General features: G+C 61.4%; 2 protein-coding genes across 5 annotated transcripts in view; both read left to right on the forward strand.

Moving 5' to 3' along the window:
* The first annotated feature begins 35 nt into the window (after positions 1–35).
* Positions 36–13,694, forward strand: PIGQ (phosphatidylinositol glycan anchor biosynthesis class Q). 2 transcript variants are annotated; one of them, XM_027613686.2, is made up of 11 exons: positions 49–251; positions 3,232–3,930; positions 5,731–5,862; positions 5,999–6,119; positions 7,915–8,041; positions 8,344–8,497; positions 8,573–8,684; positions 9,347–9,427; positions 9,914–10,028; positions 11,576–11,637; positions 12,431–13,694. In XM_027613686.2, the coding sequence occupies exons 1-11, from the start codon at positions 115–117 to the stop codon at positions 12,581–12,583; spliced, it is 1,893 nt and encodes a 630-aa protein (XP_027469487.1). In that variant the 5' UTR covers positions 49–114; the 3' UTR covers positions 12,584–13,694. The 2 variants fall into 2 exon arrangements, with proteins under 2 accessions (XP_027469488.1, XP_027469487.1); XM_027613687.2 differs by lacking the exon at positions 9,347–9,427 and having other exon boundaries at positions 36–251.
* A 5,469-nt stretch (positions 13,695–19,163) lies between these two features.
* The window catches only part of RAB40C (RAB40C, member RAS oncogene family), a 29,740-nt gene continuing 24,520 nt past the window's right edge, over positions 19,164–24,383 (forward strand). Inside the window, exons 1-2 of one of the 3 annotated variants that reach the window (XM_027612555.2) lie at positions 19,164–19,327; positions 20,107–20,330. In XM_027612555.2, coding sequence (XP_027468356.1) covers positions 20,189–20,330 — 142 coding nt within the window. In that variant the 5' untranslated portion in view covers positions 19,164–19,327; positions 20,107–20,188. Of the gene's footprint in view, positions 19,328–19,896; positions 19,995–20,106; positions 20,331–24,383 lie in introns of those variants that run through there. The other 2 variants (XM_027612553.2, XM_027612554.2) reach the window with 2 other exon arrangements.

Below are 24,383 nucleotides of genomic sequence, written 5' to 3' on the forward strand. Positions count from 1 at the left end.
AGACTCCGGGGACTGGAACGTTGCGCGCGCGGAACGCTCGGGCGGGGTCCGCGGGCAAGCTCGGGCGCCTTTGGGGGCCGGACCGTCGCGCGGCAACGCTGGGAGCCGGCGGAAATGGGGCTCGTGTCCCGCGGCGCGGCCGCGGCGGGGGTGGGGGCGGCGAGCGCTGTAGTCCGCCCGGGCCCGCCCCACGCGGTCCCCCACCCCATCCCGACCCCGCCGCCCGAGGGCGCGGCCCTGGGGAGCAGCCGGTGAGCATTCGTGCGGGGGAGGGGGCCGGGCCGGCGTCTGTGCGCTGTGACCTTGGGGCGTCGCCCCTCCCGCCCCGGCCCCCGGGCTGTGGGCCCCCCGACTCCCGCGGCGGGGCGGGACCGGGCGCCGGGCGCGGGCCAGGCGGCGGAAGGGGCCCCGAGGCTCCTCCCAGGGGCGGCGCGGCACAGCCCCCCCCCCCGCCCCGCCTCTGGAGCCTCTGTTTCCTCTTCTGTGAAATGGGGGCGCAGCCGGTCGCGGGGCGGGCCTGAGACAGCAGGGCCCCGGAGGCGGGCTTGGGTGGGTGGTCTGCGGCCGTGCCGCCGCGTCCCAGTGACACCCCCAGCCGGCCCCCGCGGTGGACCCTGGGGAAGGGCGTTCAGGGCCAGCAGTGTCCGCAGAACATAGGGCACAAAACAACGGTAGGGACGCCTGGCCGGCTCCGCAGGGGGAGCGTGCACGCTTGATCTCGGGGTGGTGGGTTCTAGCCTCCGGTTGGGGGTTGTAGATTCACCGCCATTCTTCTGAGATGACGGGGAGAAAGCACTGTTTACCCAACGCCAGACAAAAACAAACAACATGGGGTAATAGGAGTTTCTGGGAGCTCTGGAGTAGCTTCCAGAGGCGGGATTCAGCCGCGGAGCTGTCCCTGGCCAGCCATGACTGGGCTCTTCCCCACAGTCAGTTCATGCAGAGGAGAGAAGCACAGCTTCCCTCATAAGGCAGACTGATGACCTCAGGGGCTGAGAGCAGGGCTGTCCCTGCCGCAGAGACCTGGCTGCCTGACCCACCTGGGAAGGGAGCTCGGTGTTCCCCCTGACAGACGAGGACTTCCCAGGCGTGGGCCCTTGCTTTGGATCCTGGTCTTTAAAGATGTGCTCGTTGCCCAAGTTCCTGCCCCCTCCCCCGTCTGCACCTCCGCTATTGATTGCCTGCTCTTCTTTTTCTGGGCGTCTGATCTGAGCAGATTTCTTTGTGTTCCTCGCTCCCAGAGGCTGAGGTGGGGGTGGGGATGGGAGTTGGCCCCGTGGTTTGTTCTCTCTCGCTACCCCACGGATAAGAACAGCAACTTCTGCCCTCTGCTCTTCTTAGACATAAGGAGCTTAGACATAAGGAGACATAAGGAGCTGCTTCTTTTTCTTCTTTTTTAGGCAAACTTTGTAGATGAAGCATAACCCACACAAAGAAAATGCACAAACCGTATGAGTACAACTCAATGAATTTTCCCGAAGTGAAAACCCCATTGCTCTGACAGATGCAGCTTTCCCCAGAGCATCTGTTCACTGTTAGGCCAATTGTTTTTCTTTTCCGACAGTAGCCATGGGTCGTTTTCCTTAGTTCCTGTGCAAGGAGTCCCCAAGCGGGGTGTGATAGCGCTGTTTGGCTGAGCCTGTGCGTCTCAAGCGAGAGGCTTAGTGTGATGCCCGGCCCCCCGCCGTGGTCAGTAAGCCCGAAGCCCCAGGTCCCTCACAGGCAGAACTGCTCTGTCCGTCTCAAATTGCCCCTATCGGGAGGGTCAGGAAGAGAAGTGGGCCCCTGGTGATGGCCACGGGGGTTTGGCCTGGGGCTGCTGCTGGGCTCCAGGCTTTCCCCTGCCGGCACCAGTCACTTGGTGAGGAGAGACATTCCGGAGTGCAGCTGCTCAGCTCAGAGGACCCTTTTCAGCTGGAACCCACTTGCACAATTGCCGGGAGAGGCCTCTACCTCCCAGCCCCAATCTGGCCTCCCTGCAGTGAGGGCAAGCTGCTGCACCAGTGACCCCTTAAGCCCTGGGCGTTTGTGTCTGTGTAAGGCCCCTCCCAGAGCCCCCCAGCTGATAGCAAATGGATGACACGTCCCACCATGCCAACGTGTATGTCCCCAAGGGCCTGGCAAGCGGTGGGGCCTGGAGGCCTGGGCTCCGTCCAAGGCCTGCGTCCCTCCCTTGGGTGTGGGCTCCAGCTTGGGGGTCTTAGCTCAGGGTGGCTGCTGGGTCCTTTGTGCCAACAAGGTGGGGACAGTCAGTGTCTGAGAAAGAGCATGCTCCAAGGTGAAGCCCTCAGGGCTCTGCTGGATGAGGGCCTGCTGCCCACCATCTGGGAGGGGCTCAGTGCTTGCTGAGAAACCTGCATCCCCAGTGAACTTACCTCTGGGCAAGGCAAGGCTCAGGGTCCCACAGAATTCGGGGGTCATAGCTACTTGGGGCCGGTCTTGCTGGTTAGAGGCCAGGAAGGCGCACGGCCCTCAGCCTGAGAGAAGACAGTGGGGAGCTTGGCATCCTCCAGGCCCCCCACGTTTAGACAGCTGCCTCGCTCAACTGTGACAAGAGAGTCAGTCCCCTGCTGGGAACTCAGCCCCGAAATGGTGGATGGGCACAGCCATCGGCTGGTGGGTCAGAGTAGCTGCCAAAGCCCCATGAGAGCCCCGAGGCTCCTCTGGGGGCTCACCAGACGGGGGGTGGGCTTGGGGCACAGACACGTCCCCCGGTATGTTCTGGGGCCCCTGCACCAGTGCCCACAGCCACCAACCGTGTGCCTGCATCTGGTTTCTCTCAGCCCAGCAATAATCCATTTACATTTTCATCTTTATTCTCACTAGCTTAGTAAGTAAATCAAGGTTCATTAGATTTTAATGTGCATTACTTTAAATGTTAATGAGATTGTACATTTTTCCATGTGCTACACATAACAAACTGTCATCAGTTTCCTTGAAAACAAAAACAAAGCCCTCACGTTCAGCCCCGCACACCATCGTGAGTGCTCCTGGGGATCACGCACGTCCCCTGCCCTGTTCAGCCTGCTTGTCTCTGAAATGGGGGCAAGTGTTGGCCGGCCTGGGATGGGGGTAGGGGCCGTGCCCATGTGACATGGGCCTCTGGGGTCCACCCCATGGGCCCTGTGGCCGTGTGTGTGTGCGTGTGTGTGTGTGTGTCCTCAGGGCCGTCTGTGGTGCTGCCGGCTGCCCTGGGGCCGCCCCGGACTGAGCCCGTCCCCTCTCTTCCAGCGTGCCCGGCATGGTGCTCAAGGCCTTCTTCCCCACGTGCTGCGCCTCGGCCGACAGCGGCTTGCTGGTGGGACGATGGGTGCCAGAGCAGAGCAGCGCCGTGGTCCTGGCTGTGGTGCACTTTCCCTTCATCCCCCTCCAGGTGAAGGAGCTCCTGGCCCAGGTGCATCAGGCCGGCCGCGTGGGGCTGGCCGTGCTGGGCACCTGGTGCCACCGCCGGCAGGAGGCTGAGGAGAGCCTGGGCCACTTTCTGGAGGGCCTGGGCACCATCTTCTCCCATGAGCCTTGGCTACAGCTGTGCCGGGAGCAGGGCAGCAAGTTGTGGAGCTGCAAGGCCACGCGCCGGCAGGTGCCTCCCTGCCCTGGCACCCCCTACGAGGACCAGGTCATGCTCGTCTTCTACGACCAGCGCAAGGTGCTGCTCTCTCAGCTGCACCCGCCCGCAGCCCTGCCTGACTGCCTGGCCGGCGATGCAGCGCCCAGTGCTGGGGGTCTGGCTGCCGTCTTTGACACGGTGGCGCGCAGTGAGGCGCTGTTCCGGAGCGACCGCTTCGACGACGGCCCTGTGCGCTTGAGCCACTGGCAGTCAGACGGCGTGGAGGCGAGCATCCTCGCTGAGCTGGCAAAGCGTGCCTCGGGCCCTGTCTGCGTGCTGCTGGCCTGCCTGTTGTCACTCGTCTCGGCCGCCAGCGCCTGCCGGTATGTGCCCCTGGGGCCGGAGGGCGGGGGGGGCGGAGAGGAAGTCCGGCCGCTGAGACCTAGCCCCCACCGTGGGCAGAGGCCTGGAGGCCCAGACGGGCCCTGCTGAGGCTTCCCACTCTCATCTCCTGTCACCTCCCCTCTTATCTCTGGGGACGTCTGGGTGGTGGTTGCTCTCTGGGCAGAGCACGCTCCCTTGGCAGCCTCAACACTGGCATGGGACCCACCGGGTAGCCGTTCAGGGTGGACTTCAGGTGGCTCAGTCTCCTGCGAGGCGAGCAAGACCGTGAACACACGCAGGTTGTTGCCGACAGGCGACTGGTATTTGCGCGGCCTGGTGCCTGGGAGTTGTCCTTCTGAAGGAAGGCACGCAGGTCCCACCTGCTTCCCTGGCCCTGGTGGGGGCAGTGTCCGCTCACTGATGGACGTGGGTTGCGGTGGTGGTCCCCAGCCTTGGCTCGTCTACACAGTCCCCTGGAATACTCCTGGCTGCAGGCCTGGCCGAGGGGTGTAGCTCTTGGGGGCCCTGGGTGTTCTGGCTCTTGGGGTCCCTCCCTCTGTGAGAAGCCGGCTTCCCGATGGCGCCCCCTACTTAGGTCCCGGGGTTGTGGCTGTTGGGTTTGGGGACTGGCCTCACCTGCTGACCGAGGGCTGCTGAGCACTCCGGCCTGACTTGGCAGAGCGCCTTGGCAGCTCCATGTGGACAGTGCCTTGGGTTGAGGGCTGCAGGGGATCTTGACACAAAGGGTGGGTTTTGGATCTTCACAATCCCCTGGAATGAATTACAGGAAAGTGTGTGTCAGCCAAGGTACAGTTTGGGGGAGAGATGGTCCTTGGCTTTTATCTCCTTTCGAAGGACTCAAGAAAGGTTAACGACGCTCATGTGCCGCAGATCCCGATCAGCCCATCAGGCTAGAGCTGTGGGCAGAGCACGGTGTCAGTTATGTGAGGCATAGCTGTTACTGTGCAGAAGTGAAGCCCCTGGCCCCCTAGGACAGCCCCAGGGATGCTGTTGGGGCCCTGGCTGCCCTGGGCTGGTCTGAGCCTCAGGGACCCTGCCATGCAGGCGGGGCGGGGGGTGCTCAGTGCAGACAGTGCCTTCCACTTGACTGGAGTTCAGGATGGCTGTGCTGAACGTGACTCATTCCTGGAGCTGGCTCAGAACCGCTTGAAGACTTCCTCCTTCCTCCTGAGGGTCTGAGTGCATGGCTAGTGGCGGCCCTGTGCTTGGCACAAGCCCTGCAGGCTCCTGCTGGCAGCAGCAAGGCTCTGGATGTCTGGATGGACATGGAGCCGAGAGACAATAGGGCCCTTTCTTTACCTTTGCTTGCAAACATTTCCTCTCAGTGTTGGAATCCGTGCAGAAGCACCTCAGTGCTTCCTTTGCCTTGTGAGACACGAGTCTCATGGGGCAGCCCGGCTGGCCTGCAGACCCTTGATGAGGGTCACCATCCAGCAGGGCAAGGCGCTGGTTGGCAGGACAGCACGTTCTCTCTACTCCTGGGGCGAAGCCTTGGCACTTGGCTTTGGGTGTGACTCGAGTCACTGCTTTGTGAGGAGGTCGGGTTCCCAGTTAACAGCCACGAGCGCACCGTGACCCCCCACTGGTCTGCCTGCCCGTGCGCCCCCACAGTGTCCCTGTCCTGCTGAGCTCGGGTTTGTGGCCGTTGTGTTCAGGGCCTCCAGGGTCTTGATGTGGGCCCGGTGAGGGGTGTTGGTGCCAGCTGAGGGGCCCCCACTCCCCGGCAGGCAGGAGAACTGCTGCACTGCCTGAACGGCCACCTCTCGGCTCCTTCACAGGCTGTTCAAGTTGTGGCCCCTGTCCTTCGTCTGGAGCAAGCTCTCTGTGTGCGAGCAGCTCAGGCACCGGCTGGAGCAGCTCACGCTCGTCTTCAGCACCCAGAAGGCCGAGAACCCCACCCAGCTGATGAGGTGCAGCCCCGCCTGGGTCTCCTTCATAGCGGCCAGTCGCATGTCCCCCCCACTTCTTTGCACCAGGCCCACCCACGCTGACCCCCTCCGGCCAGGCCCTGCTCACCACCCACTCCCATTGGCCCCCTCCTTCCAGGAAGGCCAACGTGCTTGTCTCTGTGCTTCTCGATGTGGCCCTTGGCCTTGCACTGCTGTCATGGCTTCGCGGGAAGGACCGCATTGGGCCATTGGCGGAGGCCCTCGTCCCTGTGGCTGATGTGAGTTACCAGAGCACCTGTGTCCCAGGGGTGGGAGTAGAGCCCTGCCTGGGGGCAGCAGAAGCCCCTCAGCTGGCCAGAGCCGTGTGACCCTTTCCCTCTGTTGGGCTAGAGGAGCCGCCCTGGTCCCTGACCCCAGACCGGTCCCCAGGGCTGCACACACTCAGCTCACCGGATGCCCACCTTCCCCCACTAGGTCACATCTCAGCTCCTGGCCTCTACCTTCCTTTCCACCCTGTGGTTGAGGCTTTTCGGGGGAGCACACCCCCCCCAGGCCCAGGGTCCCTGGCTCCTGGCTCTTGAGGCAGCTGGCTCTGGGCTTGGCCCTCTGCACAGCAAGCACCACAGAAACCTTCCGTGTGTCCAGGGCTGTCTGTGTCCAGCTGCAGTCAGGCCTCTCCCACTGCTGATTCGGCAGTTCCCATGCTGAGTACCAGCAGTTTCCACTTCTCCCAGTTTCTACCCTGTTGCTCTTCTCTGCCTCCCTTCCTCAGAGCCATAGGCCCAGTCGCTCCTGTTGGGAGCTTGTCTTCCTGCTTGGAGCAGTCCCTTTGGGTGCGTGGGCCTTCCCCAGGCCTCTGCCAGTGGCCTCCTGGCCCCGGTGTGGTCGAGGGGCTGAGGCCTGGCTGGGTGGTCCTTGTGCATGCAGCCTCTGGCACTCCCATCAGTGTCCAGCTGCAGCCGTACCCTCAGCCTGCTCATGAACAGGGGCCCTCACAGGCCGAGAGCCTCCATGGCTTCTTGGGGAGACCTGGTCCAAGAGGAAGGAGGAGGGAGGGCCTGGAAGCCAGGACAGGGGCTTCGCTGCTGTACCTTTCTCACCCATGCTCTGCCTTTTGGCCAGCTTCATCTTCGATCTCCCTTTTGCAGAACTGCGCAGAAATATAAATATTTAATTTAAAAATGAAAGCCTCTTCCTGCCGCTCAGCTCTTATCCTTTAAATATTAGATAAGCTCTATTTATAAAGAATGCTCTGTTCCTTTTCTCGCTGCCCCGGACTCAGCTGAGGCCTTCACAGGCCCACATGGTGGGTTGCGGGGCGGGGGGGGGATGGCAGGCTGTGGGGCAGGGCTGTCATGGCCATGGCCGCAGCATTGCTGATGAGGCTAAGGGTCCTCGGGGCCTGTGCCCTGGGACCGGCCCAGTGCCCGGACATTGGCCTTCCTCCCTGGGCGGCCAGGATGCTGCTCAGCTTCCCAGCTTGCCGGTGAGCATCCCCGTGCTATCTCTGGCCCTCACTGGACGTTGTTTGTGGCTCAGACCTCATCTGTCCTTCCCTCTAGGGAACCCACCAGCCTTCCCACTTGCTACCTGGGCCCCTGATGGGCGCAACACCCTGAGGGTCACCTGGGATCACCACCCCAGCTCAGGCCCAGGCGTCTGTGGTGTCGTGCTGCCAGGTGGTGGGGTGGGGTCCTCAGCAGAGGGGCACTGGGTAGACCCATCAGCTCCCCCAAGGTTCATGATGAGCCGGGGTCTGTACCACCTCTGGGCATGTGGGGCTGAGCTCTCCTGTGGGTCCAGTGGCGTGAGGATTGAGATGGAGGAAAGCTGATGCCCATCAGGGCCCCCGTGGCCTGAGGGCCAGGGGTGCACTGTCAGCCTCTCAGGCCCAGGTCCCCGAGCATCTGTGAAGAGGGCTTCCTTGGCCAGACAAGTGTGGGAAACGTCATGTGCCCATCACATTAGGAGACACCCAGAGAGAAGGACCCAGACTACCTTCTTCCTGCCCAGATGGGTTGGCTGTGCTGGGGCCCAGTTTATGGACTTCATCTTCCTCCTGTGTCTCTACAGCATGTGGCTGAGGAGCTCCAGCATCTGCTGCAGTGGCTGATGGGTGCGCCCGCTGGGCTGAAGATGAACCGGGCGCTGGACCAGGTGCTGGGCCGCTTCTTCCTCTACCACCTGCACCTGTGGATCAGTGAGTGCTGGCTCCGCCTGGCCCCAGCGAGCCCCCCTAATGCTCCCCCGCCCAGTGCAGGGGGTGGGGCCAGGCCAGACCCCATCCCCTTCGTCCCTGCTTTTCTGTCCTCTCGCCGTCCCGGGTATGTGTGTGTAGACCTGCTCTGCTGGGCTGGCTGCTCGGCCCAGGGACGGCCAGCAGTGAAGTCCATCACTCACGGTTTCCAGAAGCCTCAGGCGCCCCTCCTCAGTGAGGAATTGGGGGGGGGAGGGCAGGACCTCCCTGGGTGCCCCCCTCAGAGCCAACCCCCATCCCCCCAGGCTACATCCACCTCATGTCCCCCTTCATCGAGCGCATCCTGTGGCACGTGGGCCTCTCAGCCTGCCTGGGCCTGACGGTCGCCCTGTCCATCCTGTCTGACATCATTGCTCTGCTCACCTTCCACATCTACTGCTTCTACGTCTACGGGGCCAGGTGGGTGTGGGCGCCACACTCGTGCAGGCCAGCCCTCGGCACCCCCCAAGCCCTGACGCTGCCCACGCCCCGCAGGCTATACTGTCTGAAGATCTGCGGCCTGTCCTCACTTTGGCGTCTGTTCCGGGGGAAGAAGTGGAATGTTCTGCGCCAGCGAGTGGACTCCTGCTCCTATGACCTGGACCAGGTACCAGGCAGGGTGCAGGGGGAGGCCGGGCAGGGTGCAGGGGGAGCCTCCCCGCTCCCGTCCACCTGGTCCCTCTCTACATGAGCCTGGCCAGTGTCGCTGCGCAGCCTGTGGTGGGGCAGCTCCCCTGCGGGCGGGTCAGCGTGGAGCCTGGGGTACTGAGGGCTCTGCAGGGGGCAAGGTGCACGTGGAGCCCTTCCAAGCAGGACTTGCCCCAGGTGGGAGGCGGACCCTGCTGTGAGGAGGGTGCTGGGCACCAGGGAGCTCCTGGACGGTGGGGCCTGGACATGATGTACGCACAGGCCCCGGCTCACACCTGGGCTGACCAGGTGGACCCTGTGTGCTGCCCTGCACGGCATGCTTGTCCTCCCACCTTTGATGTATGTGCTCACGCCCTGTTGGCTGGTTCTGTCTCCCCGCGTGTCACCGAGTCTGGATGGCATGCGGACACATCCCGCCCCGTACTGGAGAAAACTGTCATGAGCGGGTTTTCCTGAGCTATCTCGGAAGCCCAGGTGTCCTGTTGGCAGGCATCCCATTTCTGCTCCATTGTAGGGTGGGTTTGGTGGGGATGGGCTGCGGAGTTGTGGCTCGTGCCACTGGGGCTGTCCCTGGCATAGGGCTCTTGCTGATGCTGACGGTGGTGTTCTTTCTCCCTGTAGCTGTTCATTGGGACTTTGCTCTTCACCATCCTGGTCTTCCTCCTGCCCACCACGGCCCTGTACTACCTGGTGTTCACCCTGGTGAGCCGAGAGGCTCCTGGCTGACCTGGCCACTGGGCCTTGCCCACAGTGCTTGGAGTGATCCCTGCCTGCCCTGCCTGCCAGCCAGGCAGCTGTGGGCAGGCCATCCACCACTACCCCAGAGAGGCCATGGCTATTCCAGACTCTCGGGGCACTGTGTGCTGGGCCCTGGAGTGGTCAGGGGTCCTACCCCAGCTCTGGGACACACAGCTGGGTGCACGGAGGGCCCCGGGGAGGGGCACCCAGCTGGCCCCAGCCGAGGGGCCAGTAGCATGTTCCCCTGGGGTCAGCTGCCCCTGCCCACTGCTTCCCTGCCTCCTCATAGCTGGGCCTCAGGATCAGGGTGGGAGCTGTGCCCTCCTCAGGATGCGATCCGTGTCCTCCCCAGGGGTCTGGAGCCCCTGCTCACCCTTCGTCGCGGCCAGGACCCCTGGGCTGCTGCAGTCATGGCCCTGGTGCGGCTCTGAGTGCCGTCTGTCGCTGCAGCTCCGGCTTCTGGTGGTGGCTGTGCAGGGCCTGATGCATCTGCTCGTGGACCTCATCAACTCCCTGCCGCTCTACTCGCTCGGCCTCCGGCTCTGCCGGCCCTACAGGCTTGCGGGTAGGTCTGTGTGTGGGGTGCACCCACGGGCCCTGCAGAAGCAGAGGTGTGCAGGGTGCGGGTGGTGGGGGCGGCTGAGACCCCTGATGTCCACTGGGCCTGCAGTGAGCTGGGGGGTTCAGAGGCAACAGAGGCAGCCCTTCCTCTTTGTCACCTTCTTCTGTGATGAGCGTGAACATTTGCCCTGACGTCTGTCTGCAGTAGCGTAGGTGGTACTTGAATGTGGCTCAGAGAAGCGTCTCTCTGAGCTCGTGTGGGACTGTGTGCCTGCTCGTGCCCCTCAACCTTGGAGGGGACAGGCCAGGCTGGAGGGCACTGGGCTGGCCGGATCTGTGTGACCACAGACCATGGTGCGCGGGACAGCACCCCCTCCTAGCTGCCCCTGGCTGTCCCCCTCTGCAGGTGGCTGCCCCTCTTTCCATGCTGACACCAACCGCTAGGTAGGCAGATGCCCCTGAGGGAAGGCCACCTCTCTGCAGGCCAGGGGAGGCTGACCTAACTGGTCACAGCATTGTGAGCTGGCCCATCCCCGTTGAGGGGTTTTGAACACATCAGGGAGCATGGGGCATTCTTGGTACAGCCCCCATCCAGCGGCTGTTCCGCCGACCCCTGTGCTGAGCAGCCTGCCCGGGAGGCCCTGCATGCTGTTTGCAGCCCAGCCCCAACACCAAAGCTCCCAGCAGCTGCTTCCAGCCCGCAGAGGGCCAGAGGACTTGAACCTGCATGCTCCGTGCACTTTGGACCTAGTCTGCCTTCCCCGCGCCCTTAAATTCTCTTTCCAGGTCACCTCCCCTGCAGACCCCCAGGTGGCCCATGCCAGTGACCCCGGCCTGTGTCCATACTTCAGAGTGCCAGGACCAGGCAGGCGAGGAGCCTGAGACCCAGCATCTTCCCTCCCCCAGCCTGCAGCTTGTGGTCAGAGCAGAGTTGTTTTAACTTCACATAAAAGTCCACAGATGCTGCTGCCTCCTCTCGTTTTCACCGAGTTTGCCCTGGGGCCTCTTCATCAATTGATAATTAGCTCCTGCTTCTCTTTTCAAGAACTTTCTGCCTTGGAAATTCCCAGGCTGGGGAGCCCAAACTACAGGCCAGGGGCACAGTGGGTTCCCAAGTCGCCGCTCATACAGAATTTGGAAGACGTTTAGATGGCAGCCACGCCCCACCAAGGACCCTGTCTACTCTGTGGGAGAAGCCACGTCCCATTTGGAAAGCAGTGCAGCCTGAGGCCCCGAGGCCCAGCTGACCCTGCCCCGCCTCCCAGACATGCAGCTTCTGTCTTTCAGTGAAGTTCTGCAGAGGCTTTGATACTGGCCAGGCAGCCGGCAGAGGGGAGGCAGACAGGGAGGTTGGGGGAGGCGTGCGGAGAGGTGAGCCTGGTGTGCGGCCCGGACCACCCACAGCCTTCTGAGTGCCGCTCAGACAGGAAGGGGCCTTTGCCACCACAGCCCCTGTGCCCAGGTCTGCCTCTACGGGTGTACAGGGCAGGAGGCCCGGGAGGTTATCTGCCGAGGGCCGTGTGCCTCACAGGCACCTTGCTGTCCTTGCAGCTGGTGTGAAGTTCCGAGTCCTGGAGCACGAGGCTGGCAGGCCCCTCCGCCTCCTGATGCAGGTGAGGCCTCTGTGTCCCTGGGCAGACCCCCCCCCGCCCCCCGCCATGATGTTGCCTATATTCTGGGGCGGCTGCCCTGGGGGAGGGCAGCACGGGTGCAACAGAGCGGACAGGTGGGGCCTCAAGGAGAGGCTCCCTCACCCCCAAGACCTCTGGGCACCGTGACCCCCTCTGCCTGGAACCTCCCTCAGCAGGTGCCTGGATGGGATCCCCTGGGCTGTGCCTGATGCCTTCCACCAGCCCGGGCTTCTGCCCTGAGCCCCATGGGCTCTTGTTCCAGGAGGAAGAGCACAGACTTGGCGAAGGCCTCAGGACGCACTCTTTCTCTGAAACTGTCCCTCTGGCCTGTGCGAGAGTGGGCGGGTTGCTGGGTGACTCGCTGGGGGCTGGTGGGGTTGGCCCGAGGGCCATGTCTCAGGGAGAGGTCAGATGCTGAGGCCGCTGGGGCCCTGCATGGTTTTCTCAAGGGTGTGGGATGTTCCCGGGCCCTGCCTGGGAGGCTCCCGGGAGGTGAGTCCTGCAGGCGAGGAGTCAGCGCCCCTCCAGGCTGGCCCACCTCGCGTCCCTGCAGCCTGCCCAGAGGAGAGCACGCCTGACCTCGGTCCGAGTGCTCCCTCTCAAGCTGCTCACCCTGCCCCTGGGGAGCACAGGGAGCGCCTGTCTGGACAGAGTGGGTGCTGCCCCGCAGCAGACATCCCAGGGACCCCCAGTGAGGGGCCGCTCGGACTGGCAAGCTTGAGCCTCAGGGAGGTGGGGGCCGCGTCCTGGCTGAGCGCTGCCCTTGTGCTTCCAGATAAACCCCCTGCCCTACGGTCGCGTGGTGCACACCTACCGCCTGCCCAGCTGTGGCTGCCACCCCACGCACCCCTGGGGCTCCCTGTGCCGCAAGCTGTTCTTCGGAGAGCTCATCTACCCCTGGAGGCAGAGAGGGGACAAGCAGGCCTGAGGGGCCCTGGTCGCCGGCCTGCCCAGTACCATCCCGCGGCCACAGTCTGCCCTCCTCCCTGCCAGGGTGTGGACCGTCAGGACAGCAAGCGTCCCTGATCTCTGCCTTCCCTGCCCCCAGTCGTCCGAGGCCTGTGCATGTCCTGCTGGCCCTGAGGTGGTGGGGTGCCAAGCAGCAGGACACAGGGGCAGCCAGCCAGGCCAACAGGCCTCTGCTCTATCACCAGCTGTGTTTGCCTCGGGACCTGCCTCCTGACCGCTAGTGATGGCCACCCAGTGCCCACCAGCCCCCCTCCTATCGCACCCAGAGCCCCCGACTCTGCCCACCATGCCCGTTCCCGGGGAGGTGAGCTGGCAGGTCTCCCTGGTGCTCCCAGCGGCCCCACCCTGTCATGGCGTGGAGGGACCTCTCTAGGACACACTCAACGTTCTTGAGGCTGACCCCCAAGCATCTCCTGGCTTGAGGGGTTGCACTTCTGTGTCCCTCGCCCAAGCCAGCAGCCCCGGTGAACCAGGGCCGTACAGGAAGCCGGGCAGCAGCACCCTCAGCCTGGGTCACACAGGGTTTGTGTGGCGCCCCCTGGAGAGATTGCTCTGCACGAGGAGCTGCCCACGGGCCTTTGGGTCTCCCTGTGTGAAGCCAGGCCACATGGGGTGCCGGGAACTGCCTTGCTGAAGACCGAGTACCCATTCACCTTGCTGCCCTGTCCCTGCCCCCGTGCCCACGAAGGAAGAGGCCCCTTGGCCAGATCTTCCATCTCCCTCACTGGCTACCCACAGAAGGAGGCAGCTGCTGGGCAGACATGTTTGTAGCCCCCAGTGTGGGGAGGGGGGGTCCTAACGTTCACGCTGCGTCTGCCTACTGGCCGGCATGGAATCTGACTGTGGGTGTGAGCCCCAGCAGCCCCAGGGGGAGGAAGCCTGCATATGCAGGTGGCATTGTGTGTGTTTTGCCATCTTGGAGTGGGCCACATTTGTGCCGTAGCCTGCACTCCTTGCCTGCAGGCCACAGTGGGGAGCCCGTGGGTGAGGTCCCACCAGCCCAGCATCTCATGGAACAGGTCCTAGCTCTGCCTTTTTCTGCTGTGACAATAAAACCTCCCCCGTTAGGAGTGCGCCCCTCTGCCTTCTCATCACTACATGGGCGGTAGGCCTGAGGAGGCCCCCATCTTCATCCGAACCTTGGTGGGGGTGCAGTGAGGTTCCCCTTCTCCTGGGGTCATGGGGCAGCTGGCCCCCATTGTTTGTTCTGAGGTGTTTGACACCTGTTTCTTGTTTGATGCCAAGCTGGGGGGCACTCCATCCCCTGAAGCAGAACTCCCTGCAGGTCTGACGCCTTGAAGGTGTCCTGGTGTGGGCGGATGGACCCAGGGCCACTTGCTGTCTGGTTTTGGCCTTGCCCTGGTATGGGGGACAGGGCCGAGGGCAGGGGCGCAGGCCTCCCTGGGGCAGGAGGGAGCTGCACTGGCTCTGGTGAGTATGTCGCCTGAAACCTGTGGGCTCTCGGACTCTCGGGTGGGCTCCTGTGTGCCTGGCATCCTGGCTTTGTAGGGAAGGGCTGCAATCCGGAGAGGTCAGCCTCCACTAAAGGGGAGCCCTGCAGGGCCCCTGTGGCTTCCTTGGTGCCTCTCTGGTCTGAGGCAGGGGGAGGGGATGTGAGCAGTGCAGGGACCCCGCAGAGGCCCAGAAGCCCCTGAGGAGAGTGTGCCCACACCTGCCCCCAGGCCCCTGGAGCCTGCTGAGAGTGGCCTCCACCGCCTGTCTTTCTGGGGCTGCCTCCCCAGTCAGCAGATGCCACCTCTCTGCTTGGGGCTCTGGCCAGCCCACTGGGCGGTGGTGGCCACATCACAGGCCTTGTGTGGCAACTGTCACCCTCTGTGATGGGTTGCCTCTCCCTCTCCTAAGGGCAGCGCCGGTCCCTCCAGCCACTTGCCGCCACCGAGAGATGCTGATCCCACCTCCCAGGAACAGCCTTAATTGGTGGGCCCTCTTGTCCCCAGCCCAGGTCTCTGACCGCCTCTGCCACGCTGACCTGGGCAGAGCCCTGAGGCCGGACCTCAGGTCACCCCAAGAAGTGGACGTTGTTTCCTTTTCGGTTTCAGCCACTTCCCTCTCAGGTTCTCAGGGTTGCTGGAAGAGAGCAGCCTCCCGCCCATCACAGGAGACGAGCTCAGAGAGGGATGGTGACTAATCGAAGGCCACACAGCAGGCAGGTCTGAGCTCCACAGTGCGCTCCCTGCCATCCCCCCCACCCCGTGAGTGAAAGCTTCCTACTTTGACATGTTTCAGATGCACGGAAGCCACGCACCGTACTGTTCAGTGCCCTGACCCACATTCCCCTTTGTTCACATTTTGCCACATTTGCTTCTTTATATTTCTGCTCTATTTTTTCCTGAACCGTCTGATCATCAGTTGCCCCTGATTCTACCCCTAACATTTTCTGTTCTGAAGGACAGACTGAGCAGTCACGGCACGGTGAGGGGAATTGGGGTAGCGTGGGTGGGGCCTCTTGCTGGGTGCCCCAGTGAGCTCTGCAGCAGCCTCTCGGCAGGTGGCCTGTCCTGGCCACAGCCTGGTGCCAGCCTCCCACGATGTGGGCGTGGAAGATATAGCCAGTTACTTGGTAGGATGACCCTCTGTGGGGCTTATCTGTTGATTCTCACCAAGAGATTCAGCACGTGTGCTCTTGGCACAAAGAGCATGTAAATGCCACCACTGTGTCCTTCCTAGGGCGTGACATTGAGAGGCACACAGTGTCTATTTGTCCATCCTGGTGACGTCCACTTGATCACCAGGTTCTCTGCAAAGCCACTAACGCTTTAATAAGTAATTTATACAGAGGTATTTGCGACCATGTGAATGTCTGCCATTCCCCATGCTCTGGCCCACTAGCTGCAGCATCCACCCTTGGTTCTTGCTGGACGCACACACAAAGGTTTCTGGGTTCCTCCACCTGTGGGGTTTCATGGGAACGGGCCTCTCCCTGGCACCAGTTTTGAGCTTGGGGCCAAGTAACTGAAACTTTCATGGGTGCTCCCAGAGAGCTTGGGCACAGAGCTTTTGGGGCCAAGGTCTGTTTTTCCCAAGGGGTAAACCCCGGACCCTTCTTGGAAAGCAGGGCTTGGGGTCCAGCATAGAGGGCAGTGGGTATCGTGGAGGGGAGGACAGAGACCACTTCAGACTACTTCCTTTGTTCCCCTGCTCCCTGCCTGGACAGGAGCCGGGTCTGGAGGCCTGGCCCCCATCCTTGCCCAGAGCCAACAGGTGTGGCAGCTGCAGGGGAGACTGGGGGCAGGGGGTTCTTTACTAGACACTTCCTATGTCTCGTGGGCCAGGGGTACCCAGAATTACCCTTGACCACCTAATACATGGACACCTCAGCAGGACTGGCCCAGGACTTGCAAACAGAGGGCTGTTCTGGGCTGCTTCATCGTTAGCCCAAGGTCCCTCAGTGGCAGGGATGCAGTCCTGTCCCTTCCTCAGGCCCCAGGACCGGGCCTGGCACTTACTGGGTCTCAGAATGGCTTTGTAGAAGGGCATGCATCTTTGTGGGAGGCCAGTTCCTCTGTCCACAAGGCCAGAGTGGCACCCCTCAGGCCACCCCCACCCCCCTGGACTGGCCCTGCTGCCCCAGACCCTGTGGCTTCCTTGGTGCCTCTCTGGTTTGAGGCAGGGAGGGGAGAGGCCCGAGGGGATGCGAGCAGTGCAGGGACCCAGCGGAGGACCAGAAGGCCACGCCTGCCCCCAGGATCACACCCCTGCACAGGCCCCCAACCTACAAAGTAGGGATGGTCACACCCGCTGCACAGGCTGTGTTGGGAAAGGCTCAGTCAGAAAACATAGGTGCTGAGCCCAATTCCTCTCTTTGTCCTGGATGATGGGAGAGCCGGCAGTGGGGCCTAAAAGCCGTTGGAGTCCCTTTAGGGGAAGTCCTGAGAGGGGTGAAGAATGCTTTTAATTTCTCTGGAAAGGGGATGATAATAGCTTCTCACCCGTCACCCCTTCACCCCAGGGAACCTCTAGGCAGCCTCAGAAACCAAGAAGGAAATTATTAACCTCACAGTGCTTCCAGTCCCTGGACAAGGGTCTTGGTCCTCCAGAGCAGGGAGTAGGCAGTGCTGGGGCAGAGACTGCAGTGAGCTCTGCAGGAGATGTCCAGCCCCATCACCCCCGAGGACCTTCCCTGACATGCCGGATTGAGGCGCGGGGGTGGGGGGGGCAGGTGGAAGCCAAGTGCGAGCTGCCAGCCCCCTTGTCCTGTGCCCGTCAGTACTCTGTCTCTGGCCCCTCTGGGGATCGGGCCCCCTGCCTCCCAACAAGACCCTGCCCCCTGGCTGTTTCTGTAACATCTGTGTTGTGGGTGGAGGTGCCTTTCTGTAAACACTGGACGTTGTGTGTGCTGTAACCCAGCATCCGGGGAATGGTCATCGTCCAGGGGGAGGACACGGCCTAAGCAAATGTACAAGCAGGGCCGTCGGGGCTCCTCTGTGGATTATGAATGAGCCAAGAGGCCCTGCCCATCCCCGGCCAGCCTCTGTCCTCCTGTGTCTCGGCTCCATGCTGCCCTGGAAGACCAGGAGGACAAGAGGAGAGCCGCTCCCTGAAGGCAGGTGAGGAAGGCCCAGGTGCCGTTCACCCAGCAGAGGGACCAGCTCATCAGGAAGCTCCCCAGGCACCAGGCCAAAATGAACCAGCAGTGTGCATGTGGGTGGACACACTTCCTAGAAAAGGCTGTCTGCAGCTTGGGGGTGGGGTCACTCCGTGTGGGGTCTGCTGTCTGAAAGCCACCTGCTGCTGGAGCCGTGGCCCAGGGTCTGTGACCCCTTGGGAAGAAAGTTCTTGCAACCAGTTCCTTACCTCCTGGGAAGACATGCTAGCCGGGCTGTCCTCAGTGCGGCACAGTGGGTCATGGTCATCATGGTGACATGCTCCCTCTGCACAGGTCTGCTTTGTAGGGAGCCCTACCTGGTCTGGTAAGGGCTATTTGACAACTAATTCTTTATTATTCTTAACAGCTTTATTTTTTTTAATATTTTATTTATTTATTTGTCAGAGAGAGCAAAAGCAGGGGGAGTGGGAGAGGGAGAAGCAGGCTCCCAGATGAGCAGGGAGCCTGACGCAGGGTTCAATGCCAGGACCCTGGGACCACAACCTGAGCCGAAGGCAGACACTTAACTGACTGAGCCACTCAGGTGCCCCAATTAACAGCTTTATTGAAGCATTTTTAATTCATCCATTTTGTGTGCACAATTCAGTGATTTTTGTTTTACAGTGAAAAAAGGTGCTTTTATTATAACACGGGGACAGGACCCGTGGGCAGAAAGAGTTGCCAATTCAATGATTTTTAGTAACTTTACCAAGTAGTACGACCATCACAAGCTTCACATCACCCCAAAAAGAAACCCTGTACCCAATAAGCAGTCACTCACCATTTCCCCCTTCCCTGGGGCCCTGGTGACCACTAATCTGCTTTATGGACTTGCCTGTTCTGGGCATTTCCTATAATTGGTATGTGGCACAGATCAGTACTTTATTCCTTTTTATGGATGAATACGTCCATTGTGTGGCTAGGCTACATTTTGTTCACCCATTGATCTGCTGATGGAAGTCTGGGTTGTTTCCACCTTTTGGCCACTGTGAATAGTGCTGCCATGAAGATTCCGGTACAAGAGTTTGTGTGGATGTAAATTTTCTTTTCCCTAGAAGCTGAATGACTGCATTGTATGGTATTTTTATACCTAACTTTTTGAGTCACCCCCTATTAGGTGTCATATGTAAGTATGTTCTCATAAACAAATGTTATCAATGAGGAGAAAGTCACTCTTGATCCCCAACCCCAGAGCAAACGACGCTGTCCGTCTGCTGAGCATACGTCCAGACCTCTTCCTATGCGCGCATCGTTTCTCTAATACCTAAAACCTTCAGTAAAACGAATTTTTAGAAGCGTAAATACTGAAATTATCCTGGATAAAGCATGCTGTCATCTGCGTTCTTCTCTTTTCGCGTCCGTATGGGGCTGCACGAAGCCGGCTGATCCAACAGCTCCGTACCAGCGGACCGGGCTGAATTATCAGCCTGGACCACCGCGCTCCGAGAGTCCGTTCCCGCGGGCTGGCCCGCAGCGATGCTGCCGATCTGATAGGTGGAAAGGATATTATTTCGATTTCCCATTTTGCAGAGTGGAATTGCGTCTTCACACGCCCTGCCCCTCCCGGGACCCCCACCCCGCCTGACCTCGGACCCGGGGGGCCGCGTGGCTCCGGCCACGAGCCCCTGGGGATAGAGCCCGTGCAGCCATCCGCCCTGGCGTCCAAGAGCAGGCCGCTCAGGGCACAGCCGAGGTTCGGGAGCATTGGGCCTGAGCGACCAGGCGCCGTAAGCTAGGGGTCCCCGGCCCAGGAAGCCGCCCGCTCGCGGGACCGCTCCGAGCGTCGCCCCGGCGGCCCCGCCCCTGCCGGAGCGGAAGTCCCGCCTCCCCGGGCCTCTCCGAGCGCTGATTGGCCAGCCCCGGCCCGCCACGCCCGGTCCCCGCCCCACCGCGGGGAGGGCGGCTCCCGGGAGCGCAATTCCAGGGGGCCTCGCCACCTTCGCGGGGCTGTCTGCGGGAGCAGCGGCTGCACCTTGCTAGGGGCTTTCGTCCTCCAGGACACAGCCGCGTCACCTCAGCCCGGGGACCGCCACCATCCTACTCCCGCCCGCGGGAGGGGGCGTATGCAAACAACCTGAAGCCTCAAGCTCCTGATTGGTGAGCGTGTAGGGAAAGGGGCGGGAAGCACGGGGCGAGTGGGGCGGGCTGAGAGGGGCCGTGATCGACGTGCGGGCGGACCACTGGCTCTGGGAGGATCGGAAGCGGTGGCCAATCGCATCGAGAAGGGGGCGGGCGAGGGCCGAAGTGTTGCTGGGGCAGAGGGCAGGGCTGCTGGTGACTGCGGGTGCTCTGGGGGGAGCAGCGGGGGCGGTAGAGGTGCTGACGGACGTGCAGGCAAACCAGCGGTTCCGGGAAACCCGGAGGCGAGTGGCCCATGGCGACGGCGACTAGGCGAGGTGGCCAGAATCTTCCCCCAAAGCTGAATGGGGCGCGGTGGGGGCGGGCAGTCGTGACGGATGTGCGTACGGACCAATGGCCACGGGAAAGAGGCGGCGGGTGACCAATGGCGACGGCGTGGAGGCGGGGCGACCGGAGGCTTAACGGTGGAGTGTGGGAAACGGTGGGGGGGCGGGCGGTCGTGACGGACGTGCGCTCCGGCCAATGGGCCTGGGCGGGCGGGGGGCAGCCAATGGCGGCGCTCGGGCCGGGGGCGGGGCGGCGGGGCTGCGGGGCTGCGCGGCGCTGTGCGGGAAGCGGTGGGGCGGCGGCGGTGGTGCTGAGGTGAGGCGGGTGGCGGCGGCGGCGGCGGCGGGTGGTGGCGCAGGTACGGGCGGACGGCACAGGCGGGCGGACGGCCGGCGCGGGCGGGGCCTGGCCCTCGCCGCCAGCCCGGGCCTCGCCGGCCGCCCCCGCTCACCCGCGCCCCGGGCCCGCAGGTCGGTCCGAGGCCTCCTCCCCGCCCTGCTCCCGCGGCCGGCGCCGTGGGCATGCGGGCTTGGCTCGCGCGCGCGTGAGAGGATGGGGACGCAGGGCAGCCCGGTCAAGAGCTACGACTACCTGCTCAAGTTCCTGCTGGTGGGCGACAGCGACGTGGGCAAGGGCGAGATCCTGGAGAGCCTGCAGGACGGCGCGGCCGAGTCCCCGTACGCCTACAGCAACGGTAAGGCCGCGGCACGGGCGGCCCTCCGTGCAGCGAGCAGGCCTGCGGCAGCTCGCGATCTGTTTTCTTTCTCAGCCCCGTGTCCTCCGGCGAAGGCCCGAGCCCCGGGGTGGCGGTGGGGGTGGGGGGCGGGGAGCAGCAGGATCCCGAGCTCGCAGGCTGCTTGGCCCTGGCCAGGTCAGATGGAGGCCTTCAGCGAGGCGAATGGCTTTGCAGTGGGCCCCTGGGTGCATCGGAGCAGAGCGGCGTGGTGGCTGTGGGCCCGCGCCATCTCAGCCCCGGAGCGACAGCCCCCCAGAGGGTGCGTGAAGGCAGGCATGTTGCGGAGCCCGGGATGGAGGTACCTGAGGGGCAGCGTCCAGCGGTGGGGGTCCCACGGCCACCGGGGTTCTATGCAGTCCAGGTGGAGAAGCTGGGACAGGTGTGCCAGGTATGGCTAGGGTTTTCCCGTGACCCTGTGGCATGTGTGTGCAGATGGGGTTCCTCAAAGGCAGGCTGACTCTCTGAGGCAGTTGTTACTCAGGACTCAGGGAACCAGAAGCTTGTGCTGGAAGGAGATGCCCACCCCTCGATTTCCGGTTGCGTTGTTCAAGTACACAGCTAATACACATCCCTAGCACTCGTCCCAGCTTCCATCAATTTACATCTTTCACGTAGAAAAAAAACAGCTAACGTGTGCAGGGGATCAGTGTGGTCAGAACCTCCTCTGTGGTGGGGGCCCTGTTTTAAGGGGAACCAGGAAATCTTCTGAGAGCATGTCAGCATCCAGTCTTTGCAAGGACCTTCTTCTTCTGATTTTACTTCTTCAGGTCTTTGTTCTCCACACCCTTTGTTACTTTGCTTCTTGGACTCTTGTCAGTCCTGTCTGACTGCTCTGAGCATTTGCTCTTGGCTAGGTTGTTGCCTATAGGCAGCTGACAGCATGTGGACTTGTGAAGGTTGTTGGATTACCCGCACTGGCTAGCCGCCCTTCTTGCTGGGCCAGCTTCAGCTACAGGATTTGCATGGCGCCACCTCCTAAAGCATGTGCTCTCAGCCCCGCCTTAGAGGAGATGGCTCGAAGGGCAAGAAGGGGGGCCCTGGCTTTGTTTTTAGGTGAGGGAGAGCCTCCACTGGGGCCTCAGCAGGCCCTTCATCGGTTACTGCTACCTCAGTGGACGCTTGACAGCGACTGTCAGAGGTGTCCTTTGTGACTTAGTCGTTGAGTTGCTTTTCCAGTGGTAGCGCTGCTTCCTGGAGCCCCACTCCCGGGAGGCTGGTGATGTGTGTTGAGAAGAGCGTGAGAAGGCTGGGGTTCGTCTGGGGCAGCAGTGTTTTCCTGGACTGTTCATACATGCTTCTGAGGATCCGTTCAGCCACACCGTCAGGGACTCCAGTAGGGTGCAGCGAGCTCTCAGGGAACACAGAGCCGCTGGTTGGAGAGATGGGACCCACCTCCTGTGCTCTCTGTTGGGTTGTAGTGGCTGCCACAGTTCCTAGGACACGTTGATTGAACTAGGGTCAGTACTGAGTAACACACGGTGATTTGCCTACGACGGTGCAGTTGTCAGAGACTCACAGTGAGCTGGTCCAGTGCGAGGGCGATCTGCCAGAAATGGTGAGGAAAGGAGCACTCACAGGTCCCTGCCATCACCCCAGCATCAAGTGGAAAAGGCAAAGTGTTAGCCTGTGTCTAGGATCCTTGAGGTTAAGAAGCGCGCAGCTCGAGGGGCGGGTGTGTGTGGTCAGGGCTCAGCTCGCTGACCCCGGTGGCCAGTGCTGTGTCCCTGGGGAAGTGGGCAGAGGGGAGAGCAATTGATTCTTCTCTGAAGCCTCCCTAAGGGAGATCCTTGAGGGTTTTGGAAGCTCTGGAGCAGCTGGTTCTCAGGGTTCCCCATCATGTGAATTTGTTCTTTGTAAGAGTTAATAACGTTCAGGAATTTTCAAATTTCTGATTCTCTTACAAAGGATATACATGTATTTCTTTTCCTTCTTCATTGTTAAAAGCGCTTAGCACGTTTCCAGGCTTGTTTTCTGCCTAAACTTGCATGGTTCCTCTCACCAGGAGCAGATGACCCATGGCAGGGAAATCCCCACTTGGTGAAGGACGTGTAATCAAACGCCTTTCCTTGGGCCAGCCTGATTACTTACCTGCATCGAAGTCTTGTCTAGCTCGTTCTTCAGACAGGGACATGAGTGCACATCATCTTCCCAGCTCTGCAGACACGTGAGTCATTGAAACGGCCTTTTCTGTGCTGGCACCTGAAGCCGTGACAGCCGTCTGTGACCGTGTGCCCACACCCATGGGAGCCTGCCGTAGGCTCTTGGTTTGTGGTTCATGGGTCTCTGTAGAGCTGGAAATCCTCCTTTTGGGAGGCTTGAGTTTCCTCTTTTCTGAACACACAGCAGCGGTTTTAGAGGAGGCCTCTGTTCTGTTGGGGAGACAACAGAACACTTTGCATAGAGGTTCCGCCCGGGCCATCCACAGGGAAGTTACACTCCATAGCGTAAGCGTCAAGGAGGCTTGGTTGTGAAAGCTGGCAGGAATGAGGCACAGGTGTTTTGTGAGCAGCTTATAGTCCTGAGTGCACCCCCAGGTCTGACTCCACACTGGGGCGCTGGGAGCCCAGAGAGTGTCCTGCTGCAGTGCACAGGCCTGGTCCCACTTTTCTGAGGCCAGTGAACATTGAGGGCAGTTACATGCTCTGCATTTGGCTCCCACAAACCTTCACATTGAAGGTTGGGGGCCGGCAGGAAGATACACTGTGGTTGATATGCCTGTGGTCCAGGAGACTCAAGAGTGGATGTGAGTCCATCTCTCCGTGTCTGCTCCTCTGGGGTCAGTGTTGGTGGGAGCTGCTGAGTGTACTTTGAGCCCAGGGCCTGGGGGGCAGGGAAGGTAGGAGGAGCACAGTGTTGGTGACGGGTGTGGACAAAGCCAGGCGAGCATGAGGTGTGCTGTGAGTATCTGGGTCCTGCTGGCTGTTGGTGTGTATGGGACCAAACAAAGCCAAACAAAGTGGGGGAGCAGCCCACTTCAGCAACCCGATGGCTAGGCTGGAGCTCATCATGTCCCCCAGCTCCATGGTTTTTCACTGGACGGTTCTTTTTTTTCTAAGATTTTGTTTATTTATTTGACACAGAGAGACACAGCGAGAGAGGGGAACACAAGCAGGGGGAGTGGGAGAGGGAGAAGCAGGCTCCCTGCTGAGCAGGGAGCCCAATTGGGGGCTGGATCCCAGGACCCTGGGATCATGACCTGAGCCGAAGGCAGACGCTTAACGACTGAGCCACCCAGGCGCCCCTTCACTGGACAGTTCTGAACATCTCTTCTCACCTGGCTGGAAGTTGGTTTCTATCCTCCGTGCAAACCCAAGGAGAGACTGCATCTCTAGATGCGCCACCATGCTGTTTCCTGAGTCAGGATGGGTCTCTGGTGTCTCATCCGCTGTTTTTTCCCCGGTGTTGGCGTGAGATGTATGCCCAGGAGGCATTAACTGCTGTGTGTCCTAAATGAATGAGCAGCCTGTGTGCAGTGTCTCTGTGTTGATAGAAACCTGGTGTTGGTTGCTGGGTCACCACACAACCCTTTGTCGTCCCTTTTCTTCCTCTGTGTGTGGTTGGTGTTTGTGTCTGGACTCTGCCCATTTTTCTGGGCGGTTTACTGGGATTTGCCTTTCTTCTGTCAGATGGCAAGTTCCAAAGAGGGATGTTGGCCTGGAGTATGATGTGTGCCCAGCATGGTCACAGTGCTGGGCTCCCCCAGTGCTCTTTCCATCATCTAGGCATCTCTGCCATCCTGTGACGGAGGCACCATCATCGTCCCATTTGGCAGATGAGAAACTGAGGCTTAGACAAGCTGGGGAGTGCAGCTGCCGTAGGCAGTACAGGGCCTGGCGCCTGTTGTCTCCCTAGGCACTGGCTGCCCGACCCCCTTCCCCTGGGCAGTGGGTCACTGAGTTCCTGGTTGACGCTTCTCTCCAGGCTTTGTTAGGCAGAGTCTGGCTGCTGGGCACCTGGTGCTGACTGGCAGGGATGACCCTCTTCTCATCACAGACCCTCCCCGATACTGGG

This window comes from Zalophus californianus, chromosome 10, assembly GCF_009762305.2.
Source record: "Zalophus californianus isolate mZalCal1 chromosome 10, mZalCal1.pri.v2, whole genome shotgun sequence".
NCBI lineage: Eukaryota > Metazoa > Chordata > Mammalia > Carnivora > Otariidae > Zalophus > Zalophus californianus.

Excerpts from the sequence above, each read along its gene's own strand:
- PIGQ (XM_027613686.2), top strand. The coding sequence starts at position 115 with ATGGGGCTCGTGTCCCGCGGCGCGGCCGCGGCGGGGGTGGGGGCGGCG. Across the intron at positions 252-3,231 it reads GCGGCCCTGGGGAGCAGCCG|CGTGCCCGGCATGGTGCTCA; the intron begins GTGAGCATTCGT and ends CCTCTCTTCCAG. Across the intron at positions 8,498-8,572 it reads TTCTACGTCTACGGGGCCAG|GCTATACTGTCTGAAGATCT; the intron begins GTGGGTGTGGGC and ends CACGCCCCGCAG.